Source organism: Xiphophorus hellerii, chromosome 10 (genome assembly GCF_003331165.1).
Source record: "Xiphophorus hellerii strain 12219 chromosome 10, Xiphophorus_hellerii-4.1, whole genome shotgun sequence".
Lineage (NCBI taxonomy): Eukaryota > Metazoa > Chordata > Actinopteri > Cyprinodontiformes > Poeciliidae > Xiphophorus > Xiphophorus hellerii.
This window is the reverse complement of record NC_045681.1, coordinates 15,000,797-15,012,819: the sequence shown is the minus strand read 5'-3', so window position 1 is coordinate 15,012,819 and position 12,023 is coordinate 15,000,797. Positions and strand designations below refer to the sequence as shown.

The window sequence follows — 12,023 nt, the reverse complement described above, 5'->3', positions numbered from 1 at the left end:
TTTGTGTATGTCCACCAGCTGCCACATGTATGAATTCATGTAGGCGGATGTCCTGGGAGGTAGAGCTTTCACGCACCATGTGTTTGTAGTGCTAATCATCCAAACGAAGTGGTCATTAACACCAGGGAGGTACAAGGTCAGCAAATGTACAAAGGACCCGTGGAGGGAGTCAAAATGATACCTGTGTACAGGAGGATATTATATCCAACAGGGCAGCTCTGTGGTTTTATTAATGGGCTGGACTGGGTTTGTACTCATCCCTCTTGCTTAGAGTCAGGGAGGGACGTTGTATGTGGTGGTTTAATGCCCTGATAGCTGCTGCAGAGATTCAGAGATGATCAGAGGCTGCTCATCAGGAGGTCTGGCCTGTTTGCTGGTAGAGCTCTCTTTATTCCGGGGACAGAGATTATTGGGGCACAGGTGGCTAAAAGGATTGCTGGAAAGGGAAAAGTGATGGGAGATGCATGGGAGCATAAAGTCTGGCAGGAGCAGGGGAGGTGACGATAAAAATGAAGTCTGGTTTATTGGCAATCTATCAAAACAATCTGTGCTGTAGAAAATGAAGGACATCCTCCTGTACACCAGCTGAGTTTGCCAAGAGTATTTTTTCTGTTGACTTTAACATTAGAAAATCTATGTCAACAAGTAAATCTCAAATTAGAATATCATTCCAAATGTGCTTATTTTAGTTCAATAAAGAAAGCTTTATATTAAATTCTTTCACAACACAGTGCTATATTACAAGTGTTCTTTTAATTTTGATGTGATTAAGAACAAATTAAAAGGCTAGATTATTTTCAGGCTTGGCTATATGGCTGAAATCACAATCTTAGGGTTTCATATCAGTCGATATCGCTAGTTATTGAATAGTTTTTTTGTTTTAAATATCTGAAATACTGGTGGCTGTTTTATCCAGTTTCCTCTCAAGCTGTTGTACTCATTTTCTCCATTCACTCCACATAGTTTTCCTTTTTCTTTTTTTAAGCAGTTATGGGGCATGATGTCAAAACATGAAACAGTTGCTGTGCAAGTTACTCAACAGGTTGTTGCTAGGTAACCAATGAGTGAGTTAGATAGAGATACAGAGGAAGTTAATGTCATGCAAATGTATTGAACAACAGCCTTCATCAACGTCTGTGTTTCTGCTAATTTTGCATCTTTTTCTCTAGTGATAAGCTCCACTGTGTAGGTACAACAGGCTCTTACTAGTTTCTGAGCAATTTTTGTTAGCTTCACTCTTGGTCTTCAAAAGAACAAATTATAAAAGTTGTTTTAAGACATTACATTCTGGTTTTCAATTAACATTCATAACATTGCAATATCTAGCACCAAAAATAAAACATTCCTTAATTTTACCCCTTCTACTGTTAGCCATAGCCACTGATTGCTTATGCTCATCCACAGCACCCCCTCAGTTTAACAACTTCAGCAACAGTGTTTTTGTTCCTTAATTGTTGACTGAAAATCCACAGAAATGCTGAAACAGCATCACAGGTTGTTGCGCCTCAGGTCATAAAACAGGTTTGATGTGTAGTTATGGAGTTTTCATGCTTGCCACGTACTGATTATGAGCCCCAGGAAACAGAAATCAAATGACATCCAAACAGTTAGAACAGATGACCCAATCCTCAAATGTAAGTTGGGAAAATCTAAACTTTTTAAATTAAAAATGTGTAGTAACCCTGTCATACAATGAAAGACACACATATTCAATCTGACATTGGTCATGGCAATAGGCTGAGTCCAAATCACAGGAGAGGTACTAATAATGAAGATGCCAAGCTTTGTTTCTGGGGTGTGTGTTGGAGTGTGACTGATTGTTTTGGATGAGGGGACTGTGTGGCGTCCAGCAGATGCAGTCTGCCTGTCTGAGAGAGCATCTGCTCATCTGCTCTGTATGTCCTTTACATGTTTACCTCTTAAAAGAAAAACAAATCTGTAAACAACTTTCTGAATAAACAGAAAGCAATAAAAACAAGTTTTACATCTTTTCTTTGTGTATATTTTGCCAGAGAGAGTGGAGTTTTTTTTTTTTTGTTTTTCAGTTATAATTACCCGCTAAATTAATTGTCTTCATCCTGTTTAAAGAGTAAAAGTTTCTGATAATAACAATCTAAAGTAAAATCCCTTTTTGACCATTTCAAGAAGTATGCGTGCTTGTTCAATCACTAAACTCAGCTTTATGGATCATTCCAGAATAAAAAATAATCCTAAATTGAATGGATGCACCACTGTGGTCTACAAGACTTCACAAAGCTAATATTTTTACTACAAAGACTCTACTTGAAATGACTGAAAGAGTCCAATTCACTTTTAAAGCATTTTTCAAGGAGGTCTTAAAACTTTTGATTTTAGTGTCTGGCTTCCTGCTAAGGTGGTTGTTTATTGGAGGGTTTGTCAGCGTCACACAGTAAAGAAATTGGCTTTTGATTACGTTAACACAGTGAATTATGAAGCAGTTGTTCAATAGTTTTAGGGAGGAAATGTTTTAAATAGAAAAGATTACAATAAGAAGGAGATATATGAATGGTTTCTGTGTGAATACAGCAAAAGTTGCACTTCATCCTAGGTTCTTTGTGTTCCTGTTGTTCAGACACTATCGTCAGAGCAACACATTTTCCTACACAGTCTGCATTTAGTCTAGAAATCTTTAGTTTAATTTTCATCCATTCTTTTCTGCCTTTTCACTACTATCTTCATTTGCTCATCCTTCTATCAATCAATTCATCTGTTTCCTTTCATCCATCTATCAGGTTTGAATGTGTCCATTCACTTTATCCGTCTGTCCGTCCATCATCATCTTGCAGTTTGTATTTCAAATTTAAAGCCTGACTTATGTATAAATACCTTTAATACACTAATAGTGAACTTCCTTCTTTTGTCTAAGAGGGTATAAAATATTTAACTGTGAAAATTTGAGTCTTGCAAAATGATTAAACTTAGACATGAATAATAATGTGTAAACACCATCAACCCACAATCCCTTTAAAAGAACCCATTAACTCTCGCAGAAAGCAATGAATTCAGTCAGAGTGAAAGTGCACAGACTCAAGCCGATCCCCTCATAACGGGCTGCATCTTCTTGTAATGGTGCCAGACTTTTGTGATTATAACAGCTCTCTAATTACTATCTCTTTCACTTACACACACAGGCAATCACACATTTCTTTTGTTTCCTCATCAAACTCTTGTTGACAGTAACTGGAACCAGCTTTGTGTCTCAGTAGATTTCTTTTTTTTTTTTTTTTTGCCAGGGAGGTAAATAATCTTTTGATTTCCACCAGGAGTTTTTCTCAAATCCGTCAAAGATTTACTTTCAGCCCCTTTGTGGTTTTGACTTGGGCCTTGGACTTGGTTCATTCAGCTGTCTAAAATAAATCTGAGGCTCTTATTATGTTTGCAGAATTTCCTCTTATTCATTGCTGCTTGTGTGTCTGTTTCTTGTTAAAGTCTGAGAGCTCTTAGCACACCGATGAGTCATTCATCACTTTCAGAAACTAATGGAACATTTTGTAATGGCTGATTTGACAGAATTAGCCTCTAAATAACTATTAACATGGCTGTAGAAGGTTGTAATTTATTTTAGCATATACCACCTAAACCTATTAAATTACATTAGATATGATGTAGAAAAGGTTATTCATAAAGCAGGTGACATTAAAGCTCTATGGTTAGCATCAAAGAAGCACATTTATCAACCATGAATAGTTTTTCATTACATGTTCATCTTAATACATTGGAATATCATGAAAAGGTTATTTTATTTTATTAATTAGGTCCATACCGTTCCTTTTCATTGCCAAATACACTTACTGTTTATTTTTATAAGTGACTCCTAGCTAATGAAAACCCAAAATTGTTTCTCACTAAGTTTGCTAAATAAGACTAATAAAAAAACTATTTTAGCATAATAATATTATGTTATGCACAATCATGGAAAAGTGCTACAATTATGAAAGTTACCTAAAAGACAGTTGGGCGACTTCCAGTCCCTCGACAAAAGCCACAAATGGTCATTGCTGGATGAGAAACTACTCCATTATACTGTAGTATGGTAGAGGACTTGGATATATGTTTTAGTTGGCTGTCATTTATGTTTTAAATTTTGTTTTTATTGGTCTTATGTAATGTAAATTTTCTATGGTAAACTGAACCATGGACTCTTATCTGTAATGTATAATAATTTAAATTAATTTGAATAAAAGCTTCCATCTAATTAATCTTTACGAGTTTCACTCAATTAATTCAGTGGATATCAAATGTTGATGTCCTAATCTATATAGAGGCACCTGCATATTTCCTTCTTGTCCCATTTGCTGTTATTTCCCTTCTCCCTGCTTACTTGACTCTGTCCTCTGCTCTCCTCACATGTTCCCATACAGGCTTCAGTATCTCGCTCTTCCTTACCTTTGTTTTCCCCCTTGATGTCTCCACCTGTCAAATTACTTTAATTTTCCTCCTCTTCCATCTTCTTCAGTCCTCCTCTTGCTGTCTCAGTTTGCCCCCTGGTTTTGAATTTACTTCCTAACATTGATGCACGTTCCTCTCTGTCCTCTTGCTCTTTTACTGTGGGACTTAATCAAACCTGACAGTCTCTGTGTTTCTTGCACCAGTGGGTTTGCTGTGTCAGTAATGCTCATAGCTCTTCAAATCATTCTGGACACTCAGTTTAGCCATCACAGCTTGACTTGTGAAGAGTTATGATCAAAGGGCCACCGATGACTTGACTCTTTGTTTTAAAGTAGACCTGGCACAAATCTTTGACGGTAAATTCATTTGGACTTGAAAAGAGTCCTGCTGAGCCTGATTGTTTAAGGGGGTAAAATAGGTTGTTTGGATTGATGAGAAATTGCACCAGGTTTGTTGCCAGTTTGTGTGAAAGAGGATGAAATGGAGCAACCAAAACATGTCTCCTCCTCCTCTATTCTGGCAGAGCTGCCTTTATGTCACAGGAAGTAAGAATCTCATCGGTCCTTCTGGCTCAGTTTGTGTTAAAGCGTTGCTGACTGGACTTGGTTGCTGAGTCAAATTCAAGCTACAGAAGCTTTAGAAAATGTAATCTCCTAAAGAATATTTGACCTTCAAAAAAGGTTGATAAGGGGGGCGTGCCGTGGTGGCGTAGGGGTTAGCGCGACCCACATTTGGAGGCCTCAAGTCCTCGACGCGGCGGTCGCGGGTTCGACTCCCGGACCCGGCGACATTTACCGCATGTCTTCCCCCCTCTCCCTCCCCCTTTCCTGTCAGCCTACTTCATAAAAAGGGACACTAGAGCCCACAAAAAGACCCCCTGGAGGGGTTACAAAAAAAAAAAAAAAAAAAAAAAAAAAAAAAAAAAAAAAAAAAAAAAAAAAAAAAAAAGGTTGATAAGATTTTTTGTCAGTCTTTGCATTAAAAAATCCATGTATTCTTTTCATGCCTATATTAATCCCATTAAATGGGTACATAAACCATCGATCCAACCTGTGAAAAAGAGGGATGTGAACTGTTTCCTCTATGATCTTATAAAATGTATAATAGACAAAAAGATGAAAAATATCCCTCAACTCAGACAGTATAATCACAAATACACGGTTACATTTTTGACTTTGATCAATTTTAACAAAAAAATCCAAATTTCTTTGGATAAAACATGTTTTTCCCCTCTTATGTCATATTTAGACTGTGCTACTGCTCAGTTTACATTAAATAACTGAAATCAAATGTTAAAATTTTAATTATACTCAAATGTGTTTATACACACACTTAAAAATGATAGAAGGATTTTGTACAACTCATATTATAAATTACAATAAATTTACAACCAATCAATCTGAATACAGACAAATAAAATCGCCTTTGATTAATATTTACACCTATTTTGGTAACATTTAGAATATTACCCTCTAAAATCTGTACAAAATGTTTAGTGTAAATTTTATATTAGACAATTTATTTCCACTTTGATTGATTTTATTTTTATGTACACTTAGGGGACTTTTCAAGTATAGCTTATATGATCAGTATTGAGCTTGACCTTATTAATGTGTTAAGTGTGACTGTAAATTAAAACCTTTATATATTTTTCTTTTTGAGCCTGTTTGCTATTGAAATATCCAGCTCTATGGAACTCTATGTTCACTTTGGTGATGTCCACTCACTGTTTGTGTTTCTCTTTATAGCTCTCACCAACTGATAAGAGTCTGGAGTTCGACAGAGACTTTCGCATCAGGCACTATGCAGGGGACGTGGCGTAAGTATCTTAAATTTTTTTTTACTTATTTAGGGAAAGCTTTTACTGATGATTCATCCACTTTTCTACTTTTTTATGCATTCATGTCTCAGAGCTGCTGACTGGAACTAAAGCTGAGAACATTAAGTTGTTCCAGAAAAAGATTGAGGTTATTAAAGGCCCTCTCATTCAGATTTCTTAGATTTCTTACTTTGTCCATTCCATTCTCTGAAGAGAAATATATTTTTTTCAATACGGTTTCTTTTGATATAGGAAGATAATATATCTTTGGTTGCTGACTTTGGGTGCAGCTGTTTATCTGTTGTTGTGACAAACGTGCTTCTCTATAAATTAAAAATATGAATGTTTTATTTCAGCAATTTAATTTAATAACCTACTGTTGTTCTTTCATGATGCATTCTGAGATTTTTTATAGGCATTTATTTCTGTAGATTTTTATCAAACCAAGGATGCTAAATTAACTTTTCAATTGAATATTCTTTTATTGAGATGTACTTGTATAGTATGCATTCGCAAAAAAACAGTATTAAGCATTACCTTATTTTTTTATCAGTGTTATTTGTTGGTCAAAAGTAATCTTCATTGCTATTAAACAGTGTGACCTGTTTTCAGTCACTCACAGCACCTGAACATGACTTACAGTATATTGTTAAATCACACACACTAAGAACCATCATCAGGGCTCTCATGGAAATGTGTTGAGCCTATTTGTGAAGGCTAAGTGTCTGGTTCCCAGGGGAGCAGGACCAGGCTGGCAGCCTTGATTGATCCCAGTGCCACAGTAGGGTAAGGCAGGAGACTTAAAGCTTTCACAGCATGGATTATAACAGCTTGGCTACTTATGGAGCTCCTTCACCTACTCAGTATATAATCTGAAGGTGTACATTAGTACCAGACATTTTGTACACTGGCAGAACAAAGCTGAAAAGGTCCTATTTTATTTTAATGACCACAATTTGTGTAAATGATGGTGGTAAAGAACAGCAAGCAGGACAGTATGTCCGAACATGTGTACTTACCAGACATTTTCTTTTCACAGGTACTCAGTGGTGGGCTTTATCGATAAGAACAAAGACACCCTGTTCCAAGACTTCAAGAGGCTTTTGTACAACAGGTGAAGCACACCTTTAAACACTTCCTCACATTCTATTTATGTCTCTCGTTGCACTTTCATTTCAAATACTTTCCTCAGATTTATCTAACACTACACTCTTTAAACTTGAGTTTGTTCTTGTAAATATGACATAATAAATCCTTAAAAGTCATGTGTGCACCGTGTACATTTCAATTGTTCATAGCTTTTAAAGCAAATATTTGGAAAATTAAAAGTGAAAGTTTTGTAGCTGAATAAAGTTTCCTAATCTAAAATATCCATCTTTGATTTTTCAATGTAGGCATGGAATATAGCAATATACTTACGTTATGACAACCTTGAGTAAAGATACCACTATATCACTATTATTATACATATTGTAAACCAAAATGAATACCTTCATCAAACTAGAAAAGCAATTCATTATTTCATAGGTTGCATTAGTACAAAAATTATTTCCAAATCACTGAAGTAAATATCACTGATTATGGAAAAGTAACCTAGCAGACTACATTCAGCGCTATTTCAATCCTGTTTCTACTTGAACACTACTGAAGAAGTAAAACACTGATGGGAATCAGTTTATCAGCTTTGAGCTCTGAAGCATATTAAGTATTTTAAGTCTTTTTTTCCAAATAATTGAACAACAAAAAAGCAGACAAGTTTCTTTAAATTTAATTTTGAAAAGCCTACAAATTCTTTTTCCTACCAAATGTAGGTATTTTAGTACTTTGGAAATTGACTTTCCAAAGTATTCAATTTCTGTAAATCTATTAAAAGGTTCAAACTTTTTTTGAAAATGTATGAGGTTCATCCAAAGGCTAGTGCATTACATAACCAATGATCTAAATCAATTGGTCCAAATTAATCACATGTTGACTTATCTTTAGAGCCCATTAAAAAACTATTTTAAATCAGAAATAATCTCACGTATAGCAGACTGGTTTCTCAAAGGTTTGACTCTAATTTATACACCATCACAGTGAAAACAGAAAACAAAGGTGTTAAAGGTTTAAGGGATTTGAGTGATTTTACAGAGGATGCTTAACATAAGTCTGTTCATTTTGCTAAAATGCCTTTAGGCATGAACAGAAATTTCAGGGTTGGCTTAGATGGGTTGTGTTGGCGTCTGAATACATAAAAGCTGGAAGCTGCTACTTTTATTTTTAGTGGACTGAATAAATCAAGAACTGGATTTAAACTGTTGCCTTAAAAGTAAGAAACTGTGTTGGACCATACGGTGCATCTTTTTCACTAGAGCACTTTGAAATGCCTTGCTGCTGAAATGTGCTATACAAATAAAATTTGATTGATTGATTGATAGAGAACAAATAATAATTTTATTACTTAAGGTTGCATTTTATTTTATAGTATCTTTCCCTCTTTATGCATCAATTTCTTCAATTTTCTTATGTGTTTCTCTTTTCTTCATAGTTCCAATCCAGTACTGAAGGGGATGTGGCCTGAGGGCAAACTGAGAATTACAGAGGTCACCAAACGGCCGCTGACAGCAGCAACAATCTTCAAAAACTCCATGATTTCTTTGGTGGAGAACCTTGCCAGCAAGGTGAGGAGTCAGAATCAGTTGAACCAATTTCATGAACAAAATGTGAACCCTATGAAAGGCTGTGGGACAAATCCAAAACAATTTCACAGTTATTATCACAAACCTTAATCCTTGCAAACAAAAATAGCAAATTGTTTGATAACATAAAATATAGGACATAAAAGTAATCATATTGTATTGTCCCGTCAGATCGTTAGTTCCCAAAACCACACCAAAAAAAAAAAAAAGCACATGTGGGGCCATTAATATGCGGTTCTCTAAAGCAATTACAATCAAATACAGATGATTGAAGTATAAAAAATTAATCCACTACAGCAAGAAAATATAGAAAATAAAAGAAAAAAGCTAAAGCAGACATTCCTACCTCAAACATGTGAAACTGCATATATACTTTATTCCATAAATGTACTTGAAATGCTATCTGGCCAACTTGAAATGCTGATAATTAAATGAACCCCATTTTAATTACCAGCTTTCTAGTACCACTAAGCAGCTTCAATCACCTTGTAAGCTATTCTGTTGTCTGGTTTATAACTTTTTGACATATGTTAGCCTTTTGTCTTCTACAATCCACAGGAACCCTACTACGTCCGCTGCATCAAGCCCAATGACGTCAAATCTCCTCTTCTGTTTGAGCCCGAACGCTGCCGCCACCAGGTGGAGTATCTCGGCCTGCTGGAGAACGTCAGAGTGCGTCGGGCCGGCTTCGCCTACAGACAGATATATCAGCGGTTTCTGCAGAGGTATACCAGCCTTAAAAGAACTTTAGAGGCCATCTTTAAGTAAATCGTTGGGCTTTACACTGACTGTGGCGTGTTAATGTCTGTATCATAACCTTAATATCCAGCTCCTACTCTGCCAACTCGTCATATATGACCGCACCGCAGTTTCAAAAGAACCCCATCATTATCTTGTTTTAGTTTTAGTCATTTTCCAGCAACCACAATATTTAGTATTTTAGGTAAAAGCCACTTCAATAATCTGTATATGATTGTAATTGCTGTAGAGAACTGTTGATGACAGCATATTAATGGCTATTTTTAGAATGGCATTGGTAAATAACCTGCACAATTTTTTTTCTACTTTATATACCTTTTTAAATTTAGATTTCCAGTCTCATGCTATCAGAAGCATGTTTACACCCTGATTCAAACTCATTTACCTGCAACTCTACGAGGCAGTTACTGCCTACCAAGATTTGTACTTTATCAAAAAATGGCTCAATATCATTTGATCAAGCTTTGATCTGTAGCAAATAAAATACTAAAAGTTAGACAAAAACGGAATTAACATCTAAAAAATAATAAATTGCACTGTTCAACAGGTACTTATTTAAAATGAGCAGAAACTCACTTTACAAAATCAACTTCTTAATAAAATGTCATCTTGACTGCATTGGAAAGTTATTTATTCGCCTTGAACTCCAAATTTTCTCATTTTACAGCTGTAAACTTCCAACTTTGTTGCCAGGACAGACCAAAACAGTTTTTTCTACTAATAAAAATCAGAAAATTGTGACGTGCATTATGTACCGACCTCTTTACTCCAATACCGCTATAGAGTGAACTTAAAATAGTTTAAAATAGTATATTAAAAATAATAATAAATGTAGCTTTGGAGCAGTTATGCTGCTGTTTTTCATGTATTCACTTTGGTTTCTTTAGATACAAGATGATCTCAGAGTTTACATGGCCCAACCATGACCTGCCATCAGACAAAGATGCCGTTAAGAAGCTTCTGCAGGGCTGCAAGTTTGACCACGACGTGGCTTACGGCAAAACAAAGGTCTTCATCCGCACTCCTCGTACTCTCTTCAGCCTGGAGGAGCAGCGATCTGAAATGGTCCAAAGAATTGTCGTCTTCCTCCAGAAGGTAATCATGTGACCACATGAGCATATTTTATTTACTTTATGCTAATATGTCATGTAATTAAATCTTTAATCTGTACAGTTGTAATACTACTTTTTTGTCCCTCATTTTATTTCTTGTATTTTAACCCATTAAACAAACTGATAATTACTATTTCATGGTATTTGATAATAATAAATACCAGATTTAATAATGATTGATATTTAGAATTAGAAGCTTCTAATGCTTCTAATTCTAAATATCAATCATTATTAAATCTGCCGGTTACCACCCATAAGCATAAATCATCTGATTACAACCTTGAAATGAGATTATGAGTTGCCTCTGTTTCCAAGGCCAAAGATCTTGTTCCTTCTGGATTGCATCAGATGCTGTTCTGCATATGAATAACCTCTGAGAGGAATAAATCTGTCACTCTGCAGTTAATTGGAAAAGCTCAGAGGTGTTTCAGAATCTGAAATCATCTTGTGTTATTGGTGTTGCTTTTAATTGTCTTGTTTTGGAGCTTCTTTATCTGAATGTAGTGGTTTTAAAAGTTTTGATTTTCCTTTTTATATTTTCTCAGAATAGCAGAGCTGAGATGTTAACACTTTTTTTTTTTTTTTTTTTTTTTAGACCTTTTTATAGTTACTGGTGTAGGAGCTGTGAAGTTAAAACAGGTTGCCCAAATTTTCCATCCCCTCTGATTTCCAGGTTGCAGAAAATGCAGACAAATGTATTCACAGTTAAAATTATTATATTGTGGAATTCAACAAATCTAATAAATATTGGCCTTCACCAGCATACCAATAGTTTTTTTTAACCTTGACAATGCCATTCAAAATGGGAAAGCAGTGACTGACTGAGATTGTATTGGCTGTCACCTACTTAAGCACGGCTCTTGATTCCAGCAGACATGTGAGAGTGACTGGAGAAAAATGCAGCTGAACCGCAGCTTCAACATAATACGTCAGAATTATTATTATACGTTTAATCTATTTGTCATAAACGACAACTTAGTTAAGTATATTACCTAATATACTCAGAGCATAAAATAATATGCTCTGAACTTTGGATGCGTCACTGGAGTGAGTGGTTGTTGTCTTCCTCATGCGTCAGTGATTTGTTGACACTTCCTTGAGGCGAGAATACCAAGATCTTGGTGTGATTATGCTGCATTCGCTGACAGGCATCGTTTTAGTATGCATAGGAAGAATGTGATGGTTTGTAAACGTGGACTGAGACTCTGTCTCAGGTTTAAATTGAGAATATGCAATGCAAATTCT

General features: G+C 35.5%; 1 protein-coding gene across 1 annotated transcript in view; it reads left to right on the top strand.

Annotated features, from left to right (window-relative positions):
* myo1d (myosin 1D) overlaps nucleotides 1-12,023 on the top strand; it is a 91,085-nt gene that overhangs the window by 35,285 nt on the left and 43,777 nt on the right. Inside the window, exons 12-16 of the mRNA XM_032574615.1 lie at nucleotides 6,159-6,229; nucleotides 7,269-7,343; nucleotides 8,757-8,889; nucleotides 9,466-9,632; nucleotides 10,554-10,761. Of these exons, the coding sequence (XP_032430506.1) occupies nucleotides 6,159-6,229; nucleotides 7,269-7,343; nucleotides 8,757-8,889; nucleotides 9,466-9,632; nucleotides 10,554-10,761 (654 nt within the window). The remainder of the gene's footprint in view (nucleotides 1-6,158; nucleotides 6,230-7,268; nucleotides 7,344-8,756; nucleotides 8,890-9,465; nucleotides 9,633-10,553; nucleotides 10,762-12,023) is intronic.